This window comes from Oryzias latipes, chromosome 13 (assembly GCF_053564925.1).
Source record: "Oryzias latipes strain Hd-rR chromosome 13, Olatipes_Hd-rR_3.1".
Lineage (NCBI taxonomy): Eukaryota > Metazoa > Chordata > Actinopteri > Beloniformes > Adrianichthyidae > Oryzias > Oryzias latipes.
Genome location: NC_136249.1, coordinates 36,540,259 through 36,563,585, shown reverse-complemented (window position 1 = coordinate 36,563,585; position 23,327 = coordinate 36,540,259). Strand labels below are relative to the sequence as shown.

Here is a 23,327-nt window from a genome sequence, read left to right as displayed (position 1 = left end):
GCCCTGATACTATTGTTAGACGCTGAAAAAGCATTCGACCGCGTTGAGTGGGAGTGTCTATTTGATACATTAGACAAGTTTGGACTGGGTACAAATTTTATAAATTAGATCAATCTTTTATATAGATCTATAACTGCCAGGATTCGCGTAAACGGGTCTACATCTGATATCATTCCCCTATCTAGAGGTACTCGCCAGGGATGTCCCCTATCTCCGATACTATTCGCCTTTGCATTGGAGCCACTGGCAGAAACCATCAGACATCACAAAAATATATCTGGTGTCACCTTATGAAACACTGAGCATAGAATCTCACTCTATGCGGATGATGTCCTCTTGTTTATTACGAACCTGGAGAATTCCAAATCTAACCTAATCTCAATTATTAATCAATTTGGTGAGATCTCAGGCTATAAAATCAATTTTGAAATATCGGAAGCGCTGCCTCTAGGCAACTTTGGAGACCATACTACCCTAGTTGACTTCCCATTCAAATGGTCACTATCCGGTTTTATTTACCTGGGGATTAGAGTATCGGCTTCAGTTAAGGATCTATATAAACTAAATTTTAAAACTCAGTCAAATCAGTCAAAAATGATTTAAATAGATGGTTGGATCCTCCTTTGTCATGCATGCTTAATTAAAATGAACACTCTCCCTAGACTCCACTGGAGTCTCTACGTCCAATGCAAATGTTACCACTCAGGATTAACAGATTGGCTATATTAGATATCCAAAGATGGTATGGCATGGCAAAAGACCACGACAAAAAATGAGGACTCTACAGCTGCCGGTGAACAAAAAAGGCCAAACACTCCCCAACTTTTTATACTACAACTGGGCCTGTCATGCCAGAATAGTATATGGCTGGCTTAAACACTTCCTCAACCTGGAAGAACCTCATGTGGATGCCTGGAGCTGTGCCCCCCACTCCCTTTTAAATTTGCTTTCAATAAATCTAAATGAGCTCCCAGGAGAGGTTGCAAACAATCTAGTCCTTAGAAACACACTCAAAGGCTACATTCACACTGCAGGGCTTAATGCTCAATTCAGATTTTTTGAAAAAATCCGATTTTTTTTTTGCAAGGCCGTTCGCATTTCTAATTAAATCCGAACTTTTGTGATCTCCTGTGTGACCGTGAAATGACCCTGAATTGACCCGCATGCGCAGAAGAGTCCTCAACGGTGAATGACGTCACTCGTTGTTTGCGGAAGTAGCTAACGTTAACAATGGATGTCAACAACAGTGTTGTCAACAGCGGAGCTCTTTTTTCATTAATAAATTTATTTTCACAAAGGAGCCAAAACAATTACAATCTTCTCATTTTAAGAAGGCAATGGAGCCAGGATCGTCTGGACCCACTGTTGTGGAATGGGGATGTGTGTGTGCTGAGGCCACGCGCGCACGCGTTTGTGTAAGAGACAGGAAAAGAGCGCGTGCAGCGAGAGAGAATGGGGGGGGCAGTGTGGGCGCGCATTCATGTTCAAATCTTGCATTCACCAAACTTGCCGGCCAACGAGGCTCCTCACTGGCATTACAGCCATTAATACATAATAAAGCTTTCCCCCCCCTGGCTGGGGGGTGAGCATCTTCAATGATTGGCATTCAAAAGGGTTCAAATTTGTGGGTGATTTATTTGACGGAGGAAATATCGCCTCATTCTCACAAATTCAAATGAAGTAGGGGATTCAACGCTACCAATTCTTTGGTTTTCTTCAAGCCAGACATTTCGTGGAATCGTTATGCTCACTCCCACTAAATAACCAATTTAAAAATCCGATAGAAAGCTTCATGTTGGACCTTATTTCTTCAGCTGCTGACAAGAAGTTCATCTCCCTCTTTTATAGAAAAGTGCTTTTATGTGATAACTTCCAAGACTCTCGATCAGGAGTGCTGTGGAAAACGATCTTGGGATTGATTTAGATGATGGAAGGTGGTACAAGGCCTTTGAATCTGTAAATAAATTATTGTTGAGCAACAGGCTGAGAGAAAACCAGTACAGAATATTGCACAGACTAAAATGCAGCCCTTACCTTTTACATAAAATCTACCCCCAGATCCCCAAAATATGCATCAAATGTAAAAAATGACAGGAACCTACTATCACTGTTTCTGGCTGTGTGCATTAATATCTAAAGTCTGGAAAAACGTTGCAGAAGAACTCACCTCAATACTACTCAAAACATTAAAACTAGATCCGGCCCTTTTCCTTTTGAAGATACCTCAGAAGAAACTTCCTGCTCCTGGTGAGACGATGTGTTCTGCTGCAGTGGATCAGAGAGAAGCCTCCCACTGTTACCCAATGGTACAAAGAAACGGTTCAGATTCTTCCAATGGAACATCTTAGTGCCTCCTTAAGGGGGAATGATGAGCATTTTTATCGCATTTGGAAACCACTTCTGAACTATCTTCCTGATGACCTTATTGGTCTGCTACAAAAGGGATGCTCCTCCTTTGTCTTCTCAAGAAACTGGTGAGGAGGTGAAGCAGTTTAGATCAGATAAAACAGATGGTGTTAAGTGATGTCCATGTGCACTCCCTATCTTTCTCATTACTACAACTTGTGTAGCTGACTGAGTTTACCCTGTGCCGACTGGTTCATTGTTGTGTTATGTAAAATTTTAATAAAACACTGTTAAAAAAACAAAACAGCAATAGTGGTGGTAAATATATCTGGAAATGTTCTTAAGTGGTTTTACTCTTACCTGACAGATCGACACTTTTATGTAAGTATGGATACGTGCTCTTCAAGAATCCACGAAATAAGTTGTGGGGTTCCCCAAGGGTCGATTTTAGGGCCAATACTTTTTAATTTGTATATGTTGCCTCTTGGGGAGGTCATCAGGAGACATGGCGTTGACTTTCACAGCTATGCTGATGATACACAGCTTTACATCGCCGTGTCTCCTGATGACCTTGAACCTGTCAACACTCTTTTAAACTGCATTTTAGATATTAAGTCATGGATGGCAGAAAATTTCTTACAGCTCAACCAGGACAAAACTGAAGTTTTAATCATCGGTTCTGAAGACAAGAGAGAGATGATTTTACCACATCTTCATAATTTTAAATCTTCTCAATGTGTGAGAAACCTGGGCGTACTTTTTGACTCTGAGCTAAATTTTATCACACACATTAAAAATGTCGTTAAGACAGGATTTTATCATCTCAAAAACATTGCCAGAGTCCGCCCGTTCCTCTCTCTTGCCAGCACAGAGGTGCTAATGCATGCTTTTATTTTCAGTCGTTTAGATTACTGTAATGCCCTGCTCTCTGGTTTACCCATAAAGTCTATTTCAAACTTACAACTTCTACAGAACTCAGCGGCAAGAGTTCTGACGAGGACCAGAGGGCGGGAACACATTACACCGATTTTAAAATCGCTGCATTGGCTCCCTGTGCGTTTCAGGATTTAAAATTCTTTTAATGGTTTATAAATGTTTTTATGGTCTTGGGCCTTCTTATTTAAATGATATTATTTTAAAATATGAGCCCTCGCGGACCCTGAGGTCCTCCGGTGCTGGCCTCTTAGTTGTTCCCAAGGTGAGGACCAAAACTTATGGTGAGGCTCCGTTCTGCCATTATGGTCCTCGCCTGTGGAACGGCCTTCCGGAGAGCCTCAGGGCCGCAGAGACTGTAGAGGTTTTTAAGAAGAGGCTCAAGACCCACCTTTTTAATTTAGCTTTTAGTTGATTTTAACTGCTAATTTATTCTATTAGTTTTAGTATAGGCTATTTTATGTATTTATTTTAATTTTACGCATCTTATTCTCAATTTTATGTTTTTTTTTCTTCTTTTTTATGTTTTTAATTTTAGCATCTTATGATTTTAGCCCCAGTGTTTGTTGAGGGGATCTTTTCCTCCAGGGATGCCGGTTTGGTCAGCGGTTGTTGCTGCAGTTGTTGCCCTTGCTGGGGCGGCTGGGGTCTAATTTTACAGCTTTTGGCTGTGAGGGGGACCCCGGTGTTGTCCCGGTCTGGGTGGGCACTGTGGCGATGTTCCGGTGGCCGGGCTGGCTCCTGGTATGAAAGGATTCCCAGATACTGTTTCCTCACAGCAGAGCTAAGCCATACTTGTTTATTTATTTATTTATTTATTCTTTTACAGTTACATAGTCATATTTCATTGTACGTGGGAGCCATGGGTCATGTGGTTTAATGGAGGGGAGTGGGAAGGGTGAAGGGTGGGTTGGGGTTTTTATTGTAATGTTGTGTGTTTACTGTTTTTAGTGTTAAAGCGCTTCGAGCTGCACAAAGTGCATGAGAAGCGCTATTTTATAAATAAAGTTTGATTTGATTTGATTTGATTTGAAATATCCTCATCATCCTCCTCTTCCTCCCTCTCACTCATGGTGCAGAAATAATTAAACATAACTCGACAAAACACAGTAAAACAGCTAAACAACTAAACACATTTGGTCACAAAGCCACACTTAAACCCAAATCTGTCCAGACAGGCAAAGGGAATGGTATCCCACAATCCTTTGCGGTGCTAATCTAACAGCAGCACCAAAGTTACACCTACTTAATTGAATTAATTTGAGTTAAAGTAAAATAACTGTCTGATAACTACGTGTTATTTTTAAACTGACTTAACTAAAAAATGATTTATCTTAACTGAAGCAAATAATTAAGTTAGATCAAAGTAAAAAAGTTTCTTTCCAACATCCATATGTGGTCTTATCACCCTCTCACGGTGGAAAAAGTATTATCTGAGCTTCTTCATCCACTAAATCATCTTCAAATGGACACGCCATGCTGCTTCACCTCTCTGAAAACAAACTAACCTTCAACTAAACCTGCTCCAGACCAGGTTATGTTCAGAGCATGAGTTGCTATGGCAACTTGACCTACCCTGAAACATACCTCCATTTCTGGAACCAAAAGCTGAGGTTATCCACTTCCTTAGCCTCAAACTTACCGTGGGAGCTAGCATAACCTGCTTTCTGGAATCCCCCCCTGAGTAGATCCTCATTCAGTTGAGTTCATTCTATTCAGGTTGTTGGTAAAACCGTTTAGTTTGACCTTTTCTCCTGGAGATCCTGGGATCCAGACGTCACCCGGGTCTGCAGGCTAGAGAAGAACAGGACTACATAAATGTCTTGAAAGGGGGGCCCTTTGTCTTCACCTGGGTGGGGGGGGTAGTCTAGTCTTCACTGCTCTCCTGGGTGAAAACAGGATTTCGAAAAAGGGTACTTGAACCCGTTTCTGCTCCAGAACCCACAGCTTGTCCTGAACCTGCTACTGGTCCAGAACCTGCTGCTGGTCCAGAACCTGCTGCTGGTCCAGAACCTGCTGCTGGTCCAGAACCTGCTGCTGGTCCAGAACCTGCTGCTGGTCCAGAACCTGCTGCTGGTCCAGAACCTGCAGGTTTAAGGCTGGCTTCAACGTACTGTTAAAGGTCCTGCTCAGCTGCACTTCATGCTCTTCCCCCGCACCAACAGGTTATCTGATCACTGGGGCTTAAACTTCTTCCATCGTTGCACCAAAGCGGTGGAACGCTGCTGCACGGCAAATCACAGCTGCTCCTTCTGTCAGTATGGAGGCCTCTCATCCTGAAACTACTGTACAACCATATATAGACTCTCTAACGCCCTGAGTTTAAAAAGACATTCAAAGAAATTATTTTCACAAAAATAGTCAAAACACAATGCATTGTGGTCTTTTTTCTTCAGTCTAGTGAGCGTCAATGCACTCTTTGCAGAGGCTTCTGGGAAATTTCTAGTGACTGGATTTTGGAATTGTAGATTGAGACGGTTCTACAAAAGGAACGCCAGATAGTGAGTAGTAAAGAAATGTGGACTCACCTTTGAGTCTGTTTGGGTTGATTTTCTTGGTTTTTCAATAAGTTTGAATGATTTTTTGTGTCCCACAATCCTATAATTTTAGATGATCAGAAGTTAGGCCACACCCCTTCTCGTGTGAGGGGGTGTGGCCCTGTGGTAAATAAGAAGCTCAGCTCTCAGAGGGTAGTTGGGTTTCTGCTGCAGGAGGTTGAAGTCAGAGATCATGTCTGTAGAGCGATGCATCACTCTGACAAAGATCCACTGTGACTGAACATGAAAGACCACCTTGACCTGCAGGTGTGCGTTTGTCTGCAGGTGTGCGTTTGTGTCCAGATGTTTGTCTCCAGGTGTTTGTCTGTTTAGCTGTAGAAAACTGAATCTTTGTTTCTGGCCAGACTGAACGGATAAACTGTCTGCAGTTTAAACATCTTTTTTTCACTAAAATGTCTTCTAAGCTCGATGGTTTGTCGTTTTGTGAGTCCAGGTTCTGTTTGTGGGTCTTCAGAACGGTCTTTGTCATGCAGAAGCCACTTGTTCATGTCACAGGGGTTCTGCTAAGTGGAACTGGGGACACGGCGTCAGCGTTCCGTCAGGTCGAGTTCTTGTGTCCTTCATGTTCTCCAGTCAGCTTCAGGCCTTCAGTCTCCTTCCAAGGAGCCAAAAACCTGCAGGTTTCTGACATTTTTCTGCACAGGATGCTGCTGTTCTCCCAGAGCTTGTCTGAAGGTTGGTCTGCAGGTTCTGGTGGTCTTAAAGTCTGACCCTGTCTTTGGTTCTTCCTGGTGTCTCTCCTCTGAAAAACGCCAGCCAGGTGGAAAATGTTGCTTTTATTTTGAAAAGCAGCGCCCAGCTCCACCGCCGTGCGTTATGAAGGGCTTGGAGACGATGGTCCTCAGAGATTAGGAGCCGCTGACAGAACGACAGAGGGAAATGCTGGCATTGTGGCGCTGGTGTGGTCTTTGTTGCCATGGCGATGACGAAAGAGGCCCTTTTGGATGTTGGTAAAACATTTTAGAAAAGGAGGTTATGTGATGACCAGTGGGATGTAGAAAGGACTGAGGAAGGTAGACAGGAGTACAAGGAAGCGCAGCGTAGAGTGAAGAGAGAGGTGGCAAAGGCCAAACAGAAAGCTTACGATGAGCTATATGACAGGTTAGACACAAAGGAAGGAGAGAAGGACTTGTACAGGCTAGCCAGACAGAGAGACAGAGATGGGAAGGACGTGCAACAGATAAGGGTGATTAAGGACAGAGATGGAAAGGTGCTAACAACCCAAGAGAGTGTACAGAAAAGATGGAAGGAGTATTTTGAGGAGCTGATGAACGAGGAAAATGACAGGGAAAGAAGGGAGGAAGATGTGGTTGTTGTGGAGCAGGAAGTAGCAGAGATTGGAAAGGATGAGGTTAGAAAGGCTCTGAAAAGGATGAAGAGCGGAAAGGCCGTTGGTCCTGATGACGTACCTGTGGAGGTATGGAAGTGCCTAGGAGAGACAGCAGTGGAATTTCTAACAAGGTTGTTCAATAGGATTCTAGAGAGTGAGAAGATGCCTGAGGAATGGAGGAGAAGCGTTCTGGTCCCGATCTTTAAGAACAAGGGTGACACGCAGAACTGCAGCAACTATAGAGGAATAAAGTTGATGAGCCACACAATGAAGCTGTGGGAAAGAGTAGTGGAAGCCAGGCTTAGGAAGAAGGTGGAGATTTGTGAGCAGCAGTATGGTTTCATGCCCCGTAAGAGCACCACTGATGCCATTTTTGCTTTGAGAATGTTGATGGAAAAGTACAGAGAAGGTCAGAAGGAGCTGCATTGTGTGTTCGTAGATTTAGAGAAGGCGTATGACAGGGTGCCAAGGGAGGAGCTGTGGTACTGTATGAGGTCGTCTGGAGTGGCAGAGAAGTATGTCGGAGTAGTTCAGGACATGTATGAGAGAAGTATGACGGTGGTGAGATGTGCTGTAGGTCAGACAGAGGAGTTCAAGGTGGAGGTGGGACTACACCAAGGATCAGCTTTGAGTCCTTTTTTGTTTGCTATGCTGATGGACAGGCTGACAGACGAGGTAAGACAGGAATCTCCCTGGACAATGATGTTTGCGGATGACATTGTAACTTGCAGTGAGAGTAGAGAGCAGGTGGAGGAACAGCTAGAGAGGTGGAGGTTTGCTCTGGAAAGAAGAGGTATGAAGGTCAGTCGTAGTAAGACAGAATACATGTGTCTGAACGAGAGGGATCAAGGTAGAAGCGTTAGGTTACAGGGGGCTGAGGTGAAGAAGGTGCAGGAGTTTAAGTACTTGGGGTCAACAGTTCAGTGTGATGGGGAGTGTGGAAAAGAGGTGAAGAGGCGAGTGCAGGCAGGTTGGAGCGGTTGGAGGAAAGTGTCAGGAGTGTTGTGTGACAGAAGAGTGCCAGCAAGACTCAAAGGAAAGGTGTACAAGACAGTGGTGAGACCAGCTCTGCTCTATGGGTTAGAGACGGTAGCAGTGAGACAGAGACAAGAGGCTGAGATGGAGGTAGCGGAGATGAAGATGTTGAGGTTCTCCTTAGGAGTGACCAGGTTAGACAGGATAAGGAACGAGTACATCAGAGGGACGGCTCACGTTGCCTGTGTTAGCGACAAAGTCAGAGAAGCCAGACTGAGATGGTTTGGACATGTTCAGAGGAGGGATAGTGGATATATTGGTAGAAGGATGTTGGAGATGGAGCTGCCTGGCCGGAGGGCAAGAGGACGGCCAAAGAGGAGATATATGGATGTCTTAACAGAGGACATGAAGTTGGCTAATGTTAGGGTAGAAGATGTCCATGATAGAGTGAGGTGGAAAAGGATGATTCGCTGTGGCGACCCCTGATGGGAAAAGCCGAAAGAGAAAGAAGAGGTTATGTGATGACCAACAAAGACGAGATGTTGATCTTCTTAGATGGGATGTTGACCTCCTTCAGAGTCACTAAAGGGGCGGAGTCAGCTCTCTGTGGAGCAGAGACTGAGCTCCATCAGCGTGTCGACGTTCCACTGAAGGCTCAGATGGTTCTCCGTTCTGCTGCTGACTGTCCAGGCGGGGTTCTTCTGAGGGTTCTCCGTGGACACGGCTTCGCGTGCTGCTTCACAGAAAACCTTCATTTCTGTTTGGATCCAAAGGACCAAGCTGAAAACCTGGGAAGGCTCGGTTGTTCTGGTTCGGTTCTCTTGCAGCTGACATTCTTGGAGTCTCTGTTCTCCACACAGAGAAATATTCCAGAGTTCCTCTGAGGCTCAGACCCTCCTGGTCTTTCTGAGCTCCACAGGAACACTGAGGTTTGTTGGTTGGTCTGACCCGTTTGTCTCCTTCCAGAACCCGGTTTCTTTTTTGCGACCTGGATGGACTGATGGAGAACAACTCCCAGATTGTGTTTGTTCTGCACGGCCTCAACCAGTCCCTGCTGAACCGGCAGGTCTCCTTCGGTCTGGCCCTGACGGCGTACCTCTTCACCCTCTTCGTGAACCTGACGCTCATTGGCACCGTGCTCCTGGAGAAGACCCACCTCCACCAACCCATGTACTTCTTCCTGTGCAACCTGTGCATAAACGGCATCTGTGGAGCGTCCAGCTTCTACCCAAAGCTGCTGCATGACCTGCTGGCCGACGCCCACGTGGTCTCGTACGCCGGCTGCGTGGCTCAGATGTTCGTGGGCTATAGCTACATTTTCTGCGAGTTCACCAGCCTGACCGTCATGGCGTACGACCGCTACGTGGCCATCTGCTCGCCGCTGCGGTACCAGGAGCTGATGACGCTGCAGAAGGTGGCCCTGCTGCTGCTGCTCACCTGGACCTTCTCTCTGCTGGAGACCGCCGTGGGTCTGGTCCTGGTCCTTCAGCTGCCACTGTGCGGCAACCGCATCTCCAAGATGTTCTGCACTAACTGGGAGCTGGTGAAGCTGGCGTGTCAGCCCGCGTCCTACGACGACGTGTACAGCTTCTTGATCACAGTGCTGCACCTATCGCAGGCCGCACTCATCGTGGTTTCCTACGCCCAGCTCATCCGGACCGCATCCCGCTCCCGCTCTGACCGCAGGAAGTTCCTTCAGACGTGCGTCCCGCACCTCGCCGCGCTGCTGGTCTTCACGGGGTCGCTGCTGTTTGACGGCGCCTTCTCGCGGTATGGCGGCACTAGCATCGAGATGCTGCAGAATGCGCTGGCGGCAGAGTTCCTGGTGGTGCCGCCTGCCCTGAACCCCATTATTTACGGCATGAACCTGAAAGAGGTCCGGTCCAGGATCTACTTCAGGTTCACCACCAGACCAAAGCTCTCCATGTGATGTCTTGACCAGAGGGTACCATAAAGATGGCCTCTGTCCATCAACACAACCTCGCTGCCACCCACAGCGCCCCCTGCAGTCCACAGAAAAAAACGATCCTCAGGCTGACCAGCGGGGAACTCCAGCACCTAACCGGAGAGTCCAAGCTAGAACTGAATGAATGAGTGGATTTCTGTTCCTGAGTCCGGACAATCAGACTGACATTCTGCGGTTCTGCTCTGTGATTGGCTGCTTCTGTGGCACATTTTGAACCAGAATTTTAGTCCATCAATGGATTTCATTAAAGCTTTATTCTTATCTCTCAATAACTTCCAAATAATTCTCCAGAAATAAAATAAATCACAAAGTCTTTAATAAAAGCAGAGCTCATGCTCGTGGTTGCTAATAAAGCTCAACAGTCTGTCCTGTTCTGACTGTAGAGACGGTGGACGTGACGTCTCTGTGGAGACAACTGTCTGTTCTTCGATCAGACTGACGGATATTTGATGTTGAGGCTCCAACTGTTGTCCTCTGAGGTCCCCGTCGGATCTCCAGCCTCTTCTGAACTCGTCCACACTGGTCTTTTTCAGACGTCTTCCAGATTTGAAGCTTCCAGGGATGAAGGCGGGACGGAAAGGCATTCTTTCAGAAAGATGGTTAATCAGCTGGGATTTGTGAGTAAAACAGGGCACGCCTCTACTTTAACCCCGCCCCCAGGTGTCGTGGTTCTCCCTGACCCCTGGTCTGTCTGATGCTTTGACTCCGATCGATACGGTTTATTTCTGTCTCCATAATGGAGTCTCACAGCCAAAAACAGACCCGTTAGATCAGCAGGTTTTATTAAAGAGCAGCAGCTCTTCTGAGACAACGGCGCCGCCAGCCTGAAGCTCCGCCTACGCCAACAAGAACGACAAACAAAACCTGAAGCTAATTCAAGAACCATTACAGAAACATTTACAAACATTCCATCCAAACAGTTTATGGAACACGTCTTTGGTTTACAGTCTCTCCAGGTTACAGACAGCATCCCGGGGTAGGGGGCGGTGCTCGGATCTGGACTTTTACCCCTTTGGAATAAATAGAACCAAGTCTCTTCCCTGAATTGGGCCTAAACATAAAAAAACGTTCAGTGGTTCTGTCCACCAAACATGCCGGCCCTGCTGCGACTTACCCATAATGCACCACACTGAAAGCAAAGCAGTTTCGACTCTCATTCGTTTGCGAGTGATGTCAATAACAGAGGTAAGGAGGCGGGGCTAAACACAGCGGCCAATCAGCTTATTCTTCTGGGGCTCCAGGAACTCGTCCAGCAGGGCGGCCGTGACTTTCTGAAGCTCCTCCTCCAGCGCGACCACGTCACTGCGGCACAGAGAACTCGCGCTGTGATGTCATTTTTTCAGAAGTCGAAGGAAATTGACGAAGAACGGCTGACCTTTGCCCTGGGGCAGCGCAGAACTCGGTGTAGAACTTGATCTTCGGCTCGGTGCCGCTGGTCCTCAGCGTGGCCACGACACCGTTCTGCAGGTGGAAGGTGACCATCTGGCTGCTCCTGGTCACGGGGAGCGTCTGTCACGGGATACGGACAGGTTTCACTCTGGAAAGTTCTGGTCCGGGATCTGAACCAGAATTCTAGAGGAGGCGGAGTCAGCCTGTGACTCACAGATCGAAGGTCGGGTTGGCTGCTGTCGTAACCTGTGGTTACGTCTCTGACGTGGACCACCGGCACGCCGCCGCAGGTCTTAGGGTACAATTCGGCGCCGTCAAAGTTTCGAATGCGGCTGAAGATCCTCTGGATGGTGGGGGGGTCGCGGCAGATGACGTAGGAGGTGGTGGACAGGTGATACCCGTACCTGAAGACAGGAGCACCAACAACTGTCCTGAGGATCCGAGCGGACCGAACCGGAACAGGAGAAACCTCAGCGGCTCACGTCTGGTAGATGATGTGCAGCTGCTGCGCCAGACTCAGCCCCCCCCTGTGCAGGTACGCCGCCATCTCTGCAACAACTGCGGCGGTGCTCACGCCGTCCTTCTCTGGAACCATGTCTCCACACAGGAACCCTGCAGAAAGCCCGCTTTCAGCGGCAGGTTCTCCTCAAAGCCCGATCCAAAACCGGGGGAGGGGTGTTACCAATAGACTCCTCGAAGGAGAACAGGACCCGGTTCCCAGTCCTGGAGAGCTCATGGATCCGGTTCCCGATCCACTTGAAGCCGGGCAGCGTTTCCTGTGGAGCAGAGTACCGGATCAGGAACCGGGTCGGCGAGCCCGGACGCTCTCCCCAGAGTGGGCGGCTCTGACCTCGAAGCGGAACCCCTCGGCGCGGGCGAGCGCCTGCAGGATCTTGGAGGACACGGCGGTGGCCAGCATGTAGATGCTCCGCCCCTCGGCTGGGTCGGCGCCGTTCTGCTTCCAGTTGAAGAACATCCACCAACCCAGCAGCGCCGCCAGCTCGTTCCCCGAGAACACCTTCCAGGAACACCTGAGGTCAGCACAGAGGTCACACATCTGACCCCGCCTCCAGGAGTGACCCCCACCAGCCTCGGGTACCTGTCACATCGCTCCGCCACGGCCAGCCGATCGGCGTCAGGATCCGTGGCCAGGACGATCCCGGCGTCCTCCTTCTCCGCCAGACGGAAGGACAGCTCCTGCATGGGAGGGCGGAGCTTTAGGGCTGTAGCCCCGCCTTACAGACACCAGCCTAACCCCCACCTACCAGCACGGGCTCGCCCTCCTCCGGGTTTGGGCAGCGCACCGTGGAGAAGTTCGGGTCAGGGTCCTTCTGCTCCGGGACCGGGATGGGCGGGGCCAGGCCGAACACCTGGAAGGCCTGCTGGACGAAGGCGTGTCCCACGCCGTGGAAGGAGGAGTGCACGACTCTGAGAGGAGAGTCACCATTGGCTGCCCTGTTGGAAGCGTGCACAGGGTCAGACCCGTGCACACTCAGGACACACGTGCACTGACCTGTGGGAGGGGTCACCTGTGGAAGCAGAGGGAGGACAGACGGTCCATGTAACAGCTGTTGACCCGGGTCAGGGGGTCGGTGCACAGCGGGCTGCGCTGCCCCGCCTCCTCGTCCCAGCAGGAGGCGCTCCAGGGCTCCTGCTCCTCCTCTATGCAGCGCAGGATCTCCTTATCCTGAGGGGAGGCCACCTGCGCACCGCTACACCAGTACACCTGAGGGGTGGGGGCATCAGCTATACACAAGGCTGTTCCAGGATCTGACCCTCTGGAGGCGGGGCCTGTTTCTCACCTTGTAGCCGTTGTCCTCTTTGGGGTTGTGTGACGCGGTGATCATCACGCCGGCGGCCGCCCCCAGCTTCTTCACAGCGAACGGCTGCGAGACAGCAGAAGTTCCCATCATGCACCAGTGCAGCCTAACGACCACCAAAGCCTCCGCAGGAAGTGATGCGTCAGCACCGGCTTACCACGTACGGCGTGGGGACGACCCCGGAGAACAGGTGGACCGGAACGTCTCTGCTGACCATCACAGCGGCCGTCAGCTTCGCCAACCTGCACAGGAAGCACATGGTCAGAGGCGCGCGGCGCCCGCCGGCGGCTCCATCGTAAACCGCTGGGCCTCACAGGGCACACGGGCTCTACGTAGGGGGCGGGGCCAGAGAAAAGATGGGACTGAGTGACATGGAAAGCCAGGGGGCGGGGTCACCCCGTCCTGTTCTCTGTCCACGGTCTGGACCCGGTACCGGTGCTGCAGGGACGCCGCTGCTTGGGTCCGGACTGGAACCAGCAGGCAGAACTGCATCAGTCCGGACCGCAGACTCACCTGAGACTGCTGCAACCGCTCTCCTGCTGCCCCCTGGTGTCAAAGCCCACGACCACGCCCCTGCTGCACAGGTCCGGGAAACACCTGCGCAGGTAGGAGTGCAGACCCTGAGGAGGGGGGGTCAGAGTGAGACACAGCTGATGGAAGAACAGAACCTTTGAGCTTCCCGCCTTCTGCTCTGTCAGAACCACCAGAACACGTCCAGTGAACAGACTGACCTCCCTCAAGACGGACCGCTGCATTCTGGGAGTTGCAGTTCCACCTGTGCGGGTCAGCTCCGCTCACCTGGGTGGACTGGATCACGGTGAGGTCGTTGATCCGGTTGAACCCGGCTCCCATTGGCGCCCGGAGTCCGGCTGTGCCGAAGCTTAACCGACCGCAGAGTCTGGACCGGGCATCATCCAGCCGGCCCGCATCCAAGAGGGAGTCCATCTGAGCCCGGGTCCGGGGGTTCTGGAACGCGACACCCAGAGTCAGAACACCCCGCTCCTCCTGGATCAGAACCAGCTCCAAAAGCCAGAACCTCCAACAGGACGGGTCAGCACCATGACCTTTAACTGCATGAGGCCCGGCAACAGAACCAGGCCAGCCGGAACCACGTGTCGGGTCAACCAGGCTCGGTTCACCTACCCGGTCCCAGCAGAACCAGCGCTGCACGGCTGCGTCCAGTTGCGGGTCCCCGGTGTTCCGACTCGGTTCGCCGTTCCGGTCTGCGCGCTTCCCGCCGTCCTCCATGACCGACCGGAGCGGCACGCGGGCGTCCGCCACGACCACTTCCCGCCGCCTCACCGGCTCTGCCACATGATTTCCCGCGTTGGTTCGGGGTCCACGCAGCGGCTGCGGGGTGGCTACGGGACCGGTTCGGCGAACAACAGCAGGGCTTTCACGGAACCAAAACGTAACCGGAGAGCCGGCGGTGAAGTGAGCGTCAGAACGACAGCTTCCGGTTCCGAGGTTGAGGGAAAAGATGAGCCACTTAGAAACCGGCCCTGTGTCCGAATTACCGCCCTAACCCCTAACTACTAAAACCCTATATAGTGCGGCACTATATAGTTCTCTATATAGTTCTCTGAATTTTCAAAGTAATTCGGACACCCGTGCTCACTAGTTTTCTCTTTCGGGTGTTTTCAAATGGCGCTTGGCACGGAAACAAAGAGGCGCATTACCGCCACCACCTGGTCTGGAGGGGAACTACTTCTATTTAACGCGGAGAATGACACCCATTTGTCAAATTAAAAATATAATAAATATGAACATTTTATGAAGACTATTTATGAATCTGCTGTGTTCTGATCATGAAAAATGTGGCTGATTTATAAATAATAAAATTACAAACACGTTGGTGGTGATTTTATGTATTTGTTAATAAATAACCCCCCATGTTATTACTCCATGGCAATATTTATTTTTATGCCACTGAACGATTTACGGGCTCTTGCGAGGAGGCATTTTTTTTCTGTAGTTTTCTCTTCTACCTTACTGAAAATAGCTTTATATATGAATCTGTCTGTGTTCCTGGCAATAATTCAACCGTTTTTCATGGGATCAAACCAAAAATGAGCAGATATGCAGCATCACAGGACGGCAAGGAGAAGCAGACGTCTCAGAAGATTTCCTCTGGATGCCCTGGCCAGACATGAACAACCTGTGAGTTAAACTTAAAGTTTTTTTATTAGTTCAATTTAAGCATTTGTCACTAATTGTGCTCAAGGTTACACAGTCTGCTAGGTAAGACTTTTTAACATTATTTTTCAACACTGGACTATGAACTGTATAGTCTAACTACATGAAACACTTGTGAGATCAAAGTTTAGTATTTTTTATTCAGAGTCAATCCATATCACTTGTTTTAAACCAAAATACTTTAATTTTTAAATATTTATATAAAAATCCAAAAACCCAGCCAAAAAAAAAAACACGAGATTTTCCAGCATTTATAAATACGTCATAAACTAAAATGTAAGACATCAGAATAAAATGAAACATTCAAAAAAATCAGATTTAATTTTCTCAATGAAATAATTATTTCTCTATTTTACAGGGTCTTCCACGTCTCTACTGCTTCGCCAACATAAAGGTGTCTGTCGTGGCCCTTCACGCTGACGCTCAGTCCCACACAAGACCAGATCGGTTGACCCGCAGGACCATCGAGCATCTGGTGGAGCAGCTTCGGGATCCTCACACTCTGGGGGGGGCACAGGAGACTGACGTCCTGGTGTTTCTTTTCTGGCTGGCATGTGGCACATCATACAGTGTGATAGCCAGGGCCTTTGACATGCCACGGTCCACTGTAAGTGACGTTGTCCACAGGACGGCAGACCGCATCCTCCAGCTGATGAGCAGGGTCACCCAGCTTCCCAGAAGGAATGAACTGCCATTAGTCACCTCTGGTTTTATAGCAGCTCGCTTGGTCTTCCACCTTCCAAAAGGTCGTGGGGAGCATTGAGGGCTGCCACTGAAGAATAAAGGCCCTAAAAGAAAATGCAGCTTGTTATTTTAACAGGAAGCTTTTTTATTCCATTCAACTGCAGGCTGTATGTGACTCTAAGCCAAATTTAGAGATATTTTTGTTGGGAATCAAGGATCAGTCCACAGTTCACAGGTTCTACGTAAAAGCCCAATTTATGTAAATCAAACATACCCACCTGAAGGATCATTTTGGGTGATGGTGGGTATCCCTGCATTGCTCATCCCATCACGCTGCTGACACCCTACAGGGAACCCATGAGGAATGCGGTTCAGGCCCGTTACAACCAGCACCACGCCAAGGCAGGCTCTGTGGTGGAGAGAGAGCATTTGGCAAATGAGGAGGAGAGCAATATTTCTGGGGGCACTGGAAGTAAAACCAACCTTTGCGATGAAAATCATTGCCTGCAGTTCAATTCTGCACAATCTGTGCATCAGAGAAGGGGACTGCTGGGAGCCACAGATGTTGAGCCACACCAGGAACCAGTAGGACGGGTAAAGAGGCGTCCGTCTGCGAGGACAAATCTCTGCTTTCCTTTCAGCTCCAACTGTGACACACATGACTCTAGAAGACCAGGATTATTGTTAACACATTACACCGGTTTTAAAATCGCTGCATTGGCTCCCTGTGCGTTTCAGGATTGATTTTAAGATTCTTTTAATGGTTTATAAATGTTTTTATGGTCTTGGGCCTTCTTATTTAAATGATATTATTTTAAAATATGAGCCCTCGCGGACCCTGAGGTCCTCCGGTGCTGGCCTCTTAGTTGTTCCCAAGGTGAGGACCAAAACTTATGGTGAGGCTTCGTTCTGCCATTATGGTCCTCGCCTGTGGAACGGCCTTCCGGAGAGCCTCAGGGCCGCAGAGACTGTAGAGGTTTTTAAGAAGAGGCTCAAGACCCACCTTTTTAATTTAGCTTTTAGTTGATTTTAACTGCTAATTTATTCTATTAGTTTTAGTATAGGCTATTTTATGTATTTATTTTAATTTTACGCATCTTATTTTCAATTTTATGTTTTTAATTTTAGCATCTTATGATTTTAGCCCCAGTGTTTCTTGAGGGGGTCTTTTCCTCCAGGGATGCCGGTTTGGTCAGCGGTTGTTGCTGCAGTTGTTGCCCTTGCTGGGGCGGCTGGGGTCTAATTTTACAGCTTTTGGCTGTGAGGGGGACCCCGGTGTTGTCCCGGTCTGGGTGGGCACTGTGGCGATGTTCCGGTGGCCGGGCTGGCTCCTGGTATGAAAGGATTCCCAGATACTGTTTCCTCACAGCAGAGCCAAGCCATACTTGTTTGTTTGTTTGTTTGTTTGTTTGTTTGTTTGTTTATTTATTTATTTATTTATTTATTTATTTATTTATTTATTTATTTATTTATTTATTTATTTATTTATTTATTTATTTATTTATTTATTTATTTATTTATTCTTTTACAGTTACATAGTCATATTTCATTGTACGTGGGAGCCATGGGTCATGTGGTTTAATGGAGGGGAGTGGGAAGGGTGAAGGGTGGGTTGGGGTTTTTATTGTAATGTTGTGTGTTTACTGTTTTTAGTGTTAAAGCGCTTCGAGCTGCACAAAGTGCATGAGAAGCGCTATTTTATAAATAAAGTTTGATTTGATTTGATTTGAAGTTTGAGTTAAGATGTATAAAAATAAATGTTAACATATAAAACGAAAATGTAAATATGTACATTTGATATTTATATGAAAATCCTTTTGAGATTGTTAAAAATGGCTCAGATTTAAATAATGCATTTAAATAATTCATTTTTGTTCATGCATTTATTAAACAAATTGCAAAAACAACGACGACGTTACATTTTGTGAACAATATTTTAAACTCAGGTAAGCTTAACAGACTCTCCTGTCACTCTTTGTCCCTTCTTGCTCTCTCCTCCTCTCCTCTTTCAACAACCTTTTCCCCAACATGACAACGATTACAGTTTAATGATAAATAAATACAAATCTGATCAAGTGTCTCTCACTCCCATCTGGCACGAGCTTGCCTGATAACAAACAGGCTATCTTTCTCCATCCACATATGGATCAGATTTTCCTCATCCTCGTCTGTCCCTACATATATAAACACATTTTAAAAATGTGTTAATAACTTATGACTACGGTTAGAACTCACTGCTTTTTGATGTACTATCAACAGCGTTTGTTTTTAGCCTTCAATGCTAATTCGCGCTAGCGTTAGCTTTAGCATTACCGAAATTGATGAGCTTCAAAACAATGTAGATAGTCGATTGAGGAATATAACATATTAAACAAGTCATCTTACGTATTTACAAATATATTTTACAACATATACAAGATACTTTTAAATATACTTACATTTTTAAGTCCTCTTTCTAGCGCAACCGTCCGCCATCTTTGAATAATTCAAACGCAGTGTATTGTGGGTCACACGCAATGCATTCTGGTATGAACGCAGTGCATTCTGGGCAATATTCGCCGATCGAGTGAGCATCGATCCACACTGGTTTTTCGTAGGGGAGGAGGCAAGATGGCGGAATGAACGAACGTACTTTGCGGGCTCCGGTGTAAGAGTTTTTTTTTCTGTCCTTGTTTGTGAGTTTTTTTTGCATTCTATAACCAAGAACACTGAATTTTTTTCTAAGTTTCTATTTAAAGTTTGTGAGAGGAATCGCGGACTACCGTAAACTTGTTTTTTTCTTCCTTTTGAAAATCGAAAGTAAGCTAACCGAAATGCAAATGGACGAGCACGACTATTATTCCCAGTCCGATATTCACGAGATGACTGAGGAAGCTGTTGAAGTCACTACAGGGGATGGAGAAAGGTCCAAAGAAAAGTTAGTGAACCTTGCACACACTCCAGTCAAAGCACCTCATCCTAAAAAGCAAAAGAAAGGGAGCGGGCAGAACTTGCAGGATGAAAGTATGTTCGAAAGAATTATGGAAGCCGTGGCCGCCCTGACGGAGAAGGTCGACATGCAAACGACCAAAATGGACGAACAGACAGCCCTACTGAAAAAGTTTGATGAAAGAATTGATGCCAACTCAGAAGCTATAAAAAGGAATAAAGGAGTTCTAGAACATCTGGAGAAAAGAGTGGCTGAACTTCAAGGAGACAACAAGCGGCTAAAGGAAGCGGTGGCTGAGCATGCTCGCTACAAACGGAGGTGGAATCTGCGGCTGAATGGTTTGGCTGAGAAGGATGGAGAAGACATCAGAGAAACCGTCATCGGCATCTTGACCAGGGTGGTTCCCATCGGCGCGGACCGCCTGCGAGAGGCAGTTGACACGGTCCATCGGTTGGGAAGAAAGGGGAGCGCGGCGACTTCCAACAATACGCCGCGGTCAATAATCCTGCAGTTTGTGTCCAGAGTGGTCCGGGATGACATTTGGAAACGGTCAAGAGAGGCGAGAGTCTGCAAGGAAATGCACGTCCCCTTCAAAGAAGATTTCTCCAAGGAGGACAGGGAGGCGAGAGCCAAGCTGTGGCCGCTGGTCCAAGAGGCGAGGAAGAGGGGTCAGAGGGCGTTCCTGAAGGAGGGGGACGCGCTGATCGACAATCGAAGAGTGGACCCTCAATAGATTACAGTCAGTGAGAGTTAGTGTTCTGTTAGTTCATGTTCTTGGTGAAGAATGCTCATTGAATTGTCTGGTAAGGACAATATTGTTCATTCCTGCACATCTTCTGCGGTTGCTGTGCTATTGGTAATTCTTAAATGTTTTCTTTCATTTCTTTAAACACTAGGGGGCTTAAAAACAATGTTAAGTGAAAAGCTATTTTTTTATTTTGTAAGGAGCAGAAAGCAAAATGTGTTTTTTTGCAGGAAACCCATTCAGTTGAAGAAGATGTAAACTTCTGGAAATGACAGTGGGGTGATTCTATTTATGTCAGTCATGGGACCTCTCATTCAGCTGGTGTTATGATACTTTTAAACAAATTCCCGGGAAAAGTTATTAACCATTTTGGGGATACCTATGGCCATTGGTTGATATTAATATTTGAGTTTAACGGTGAAATGTTTATTTTGGTTTGTGTATATGGTTATAATGAAAGAGCTAAAAACAAAACACTCTTCTCAGACTTATGTAAACAAATTCTAGACCTTAAACACGCTCATTTAACTGATAATGTCATAGTTGGAGGTGACTTTAACCTGGTGCCAGACCTTTGGTTAGACAGACATCCACCTAGAGCACAATGTCACAAGTTTGATGATCTGGTGGTTGAATTTATGAATGTTGTCAATTTAGTTGATTATTGGAGAATTCTGAACCCAGTGACCAGGCAATATACATGGTTTAATGCTGCAGGAAATGGACAATCTTCAAGGTTAGATTATTGGTTAATATCTTCATCATTAGTAAAATATATTGATAAATGTTCCATTTCTGCTTCACCCTTAACAGACCACTGTGTTGTTTCTTTATCCCTTCAATGTAATAGGTCAGTAACTGATTTAATTCAAATTTGGAAATTCAACAATATGCTTTTGGAAGACTCCTGTTTTTGCAACAAGGTTAGAGAATTAATAACAGAAGTTGATGCTTTGGACATGTCACCTGTGAGTAAATGGGAATGGTTTAAGTTTAAAATTAGAAGTCTTGCAATTGATTTTAGTAAAAGTGCTTTAAGATTGAAACGTCTAAAACAACAAAATATTTTAAGAAATATTAATGACCTATGTAAAAAGATGGATTTGTCGACTGAGGAATTATTAGAATTAAATAAATTACAAAGCGAGTTAGACATTTTGTATATTGAAAAAGCTAAAGGTGGATTTGTAAGATCCCGAGCTCGCTGGATTGAAGAGGGAGAAAAAAATACCACATATTTTTTTAATCTTGAAAAGCAAAGGCAATTAAAAAAGCAAATTAACAAACTATCAGTAAATAATTTTGTTTATGAAGACTAAAGGGAAATTAACAAAGAAATACACACTTTTTACTCCAATTTATATAAGTCCTATCATTCTGAAGCTGACTGTGAAATTTTATTCGAAAGCATTGAAGGATTGAACCAAAACATTGACTTAGAATTTAAACATTTTATGGAAAACGATTTAGACATTGAGGAAATGGATGCTGCTGTACTAAAGATGTCCTCTGGGAAATCTCCTGGCTTGGACGGTTTAACAGCAGAATTTTATAAATTCTTTTGGACTGATATAAGACGTTTGTTACATGAAGCTTTTCTAGAATGTATCTCAGCAGGGAGCCTTTCTAACACAATGAGACAGGGGTTCATCACTTTAATCCCCAAACCTAACAAAAACACTTTATATTTGGATAATTGGAGACCAATGACTTTGTTATGCAATGACTATAAACCTTTAGCTCATGTTTTTGCAGAGCGTCTAAACAGAGGACTGAAGGATGTAGTGGATGAGTGTCAGTCAGCATTCATTAAAGGAAGAAATATCCATAATCACATTAGGTTGGTAGTAGATTTATTGGATTATTGTGACTTTGTTGACCCAGATAGTTTAATATTATTTCTAGATTTTTATAAAGCATTTGACACATTGGAGCATTCCTTTTTAATTAAAGCCCTGAAATTTTTAGGATTTGGTGATAAATTTTGTAATATTATTAAAATGTTTTATAATGATATTTATAGTTCAGTTTCCTTAAATCCAGGAATTACTCCCCGATTTGTAATTAAAAGGGGAATCCGACAAGGTTGCCCCATCTCGCCCAAACTGTTTATATTAGCTACTCAGTTATTAACCATCCTCATAAAACACAGTCATGATATTCAAGGTATTTCTATTTTTGAAAAGCAATACAAAATGAGTCAGTTTGCAGACGATACTGCTTTACTTCTAAAAAACGATGCAGAGGTTGTTAAAGCTCTAAGTAGGCTTCAGTTATTTTCCAAAGCATCAGGATTGAAGCTAAATATTTCCAAATGTGAAATTCTCCCCGTTCACTCGTGTCAGCACCAAGCTATTGAAGCCATTAGGGTTGTTCATGAAGTGAAATATCTGGGTGTGTTATTGTCTAAAAACACAATAAGGAGGGAAGAAGTCAACATTACAAACCGATTGTTTGATATAAAGAAAAGTTTGAGTCGTTGGTTGACAAGAGATTTAACTGTTTTTGGGAGAAATCTGTGAACCAAAGCAGAAGGCGTCTCTAAGATTATTTATCCCTGCTATTCTTTATACATATCCCCTCCAAACATTAAGAAAGTTAACTCTATTATTTTTCAATTCATATGGAAAAACAAAACACATTATATCAAACGTTCCCAACTGGTCAAAGGTCATGATAATGGTGGCATCAAGGCTCTGGATTTTGAAGCTATGGTCGGTACTTTCAGAATTCATTTTTAAAGCTCTTCTGGTTGATAGTAACTCCATGTGGTTTCATATTCCAAGATCCATCTTTAAACATTTAGGAGGCATAGACTTCCTTTTGAAATGTGATTTTGAAGTCAACAAGATTCCGTTCATTTTGTCCAACTTCCATAAACAGGTTCTTCAGTTTTGGAAAATGATATTTAATCCCAATTTTACCTCATGGATCAACATTATGGAATAACAGAACAGTATTAGTTGGTAGGAAATCTATATTCAAACAGGATTGGTTTGACAGAGTGACGGTAATTTATTGACCTTTTCTTCGTTTATAGATAAATACAGTCTCACCTGCAGCTTTAAAGAATTTAAAAAAGTATGTCGAGCTATTCCTGCTGCTTTGATTCATTTAATAAAGAACACTGTTTTCACTCCTCATAGAACAATTATCTCATTACCAAAATTACAGATAAATGGATGTAATTTCTTAGATTTTAAACTAAATAACAATCTGTTGAACAACTGTTTAAAAGATAGGATTTATCATGTCCATAATCGAGCCTCTTTTAGATCATTCTCTTATTCCAACAGCCAATCTCTGTTAGTTAAAGCACACTCAAAGTATATTAAATGGCCTGTTCTGCCCAAAATAAAAGAAACTCATTTCAAAATAATAAATAAATATTATCCTGTCTCCGATTTTCTTCAAAGCAGATTTAAATTTGACGTGGAATCTTGCATTTTTTGTAAC

General features: G+C 45.7%; 2 protein-coding genes and 1 long non-coding RNA gene across 5 annotated transcripts; 1 reads left to right on the top strand and 2 right to left on the bottom strand.

Moving 5' to 3' along the window:
* Positions 1–9,137: 9,137 nt before the first annotated feature.
* On the top strand, positions 9,138–10,190 carry LOC101162107 (olfactory receptor 4B13-like). Its single transcript, XM_004086600.4, has one exon. The coding sequence runs from the start codon at positions 9,143–9,145 to the stop codon at positions 10,070–10,072; it is 930 nt and encodes a 309-aa protein (XP_004086648.1). The 5' UTR covers positions 9,138–9,142; the 3' UTR covers positions 10,073–10,190.
* A 683-nt stretch (positions 10,191–10,873) lies between these two features.
* On the bottom strand, positions 10,874–14,970 carry pgm2l1 (phosphoglucomutase 2-like 1). Of its 3 annotated transcripts, XR_002874460.2 has the most exons (15): positions 14,461–14,966; positions 14,116–14,283; positions 13,831–13,937; positions 13,475–13,559; positions 13,300–13,383; positions 13,027–13,223; positions 12,763–12,952; positions 12,597–12,694; positions 12,348–12,528; positions 12,180–12,273; positions 11,980–12,109; positions 11,712–11,901; positions 11,484–11,617; positions 11,223–11,410; positions 10,874–11,159 (listed from the first exon to the last, which is right to left on the bottom strand). XR_002874460.2 is itself a non-coding variant. In XM_023961703.2 (14 exons), exons 2-14 carry the CDS (start codon positions 14,070–14,072, stop codon positions 11,308–11,310), a joined length of 1,617 nt encoding a protein of 538 aa, XP_023817471.1. In that variant the 5' UTR covers positions 14,073–14,283; positions 14,461–14,970; the 3' UTR covers positions 10,874–11,307. The 3 variants fall into 3 exon arrangements, 2 of the variants coding, with proteins under 2 accessions (XP_023817471.1, XP_011471543.1); XM_023961703.2 differs by having other exon boundaries at positions 10,874–11,410; positions 14,049–14,283; positions 14,461–14,970; XM_011473241.4 differs by having other exon boundaries at positions 10,874–11,410.
* Positions 14,971–15,480: 510 nt separating this feature from the next.
* Positions 15,481–18,756, bottom strand: LOC111948445 (uncharacterized). Its single transcript, XR_002874456.2, has 4 exons — positions 18,636–18,756; positions 16,681–16,861; positions 16,476–16,606; positions 15,481–16,301 (listed from the first exon to the last, which is right to left on the bottom strand). It is a non-coding gene; the product is annotated as an uncharacterized LOC111948445 (long non-coding RNA).
* Positions 18,757–23,327: the final 4,571 nt, after the last annotated feature.

Bases quoted from the DNA above. Each gene is read 5' to 3' on its own strand.
- LOC101162107 (XM_004086600.4), top strand. From the start codon at position 9,143: ATGGAGAACAACTCCCAGATTGTGTTTGTTCTGCACGGCCTCAACCAG.
- pgm2l1 (XM_011473241.4), bottom strand. From the start codon at position 14,565: ATGGAGGACGGCGGGAAGCGCGCAGACCGGAACGGCGAACCGAGTCGG. The intron at 13,560-13,830 runs GTGAGTCTGCGG...CTTCCTGTGCAG, and splicing joins AGCGGTTGCAGCAGTCTCAG to GTTGGCGAAGCTGACGGCCG. The intron at 13,224-13,299 runs GTGAGAAACAGG...CCCACCCCTCAG, and splicing joins AAGAGGACAACGGCTACAAG to GTGTACTGGTGTAGCGGTGC.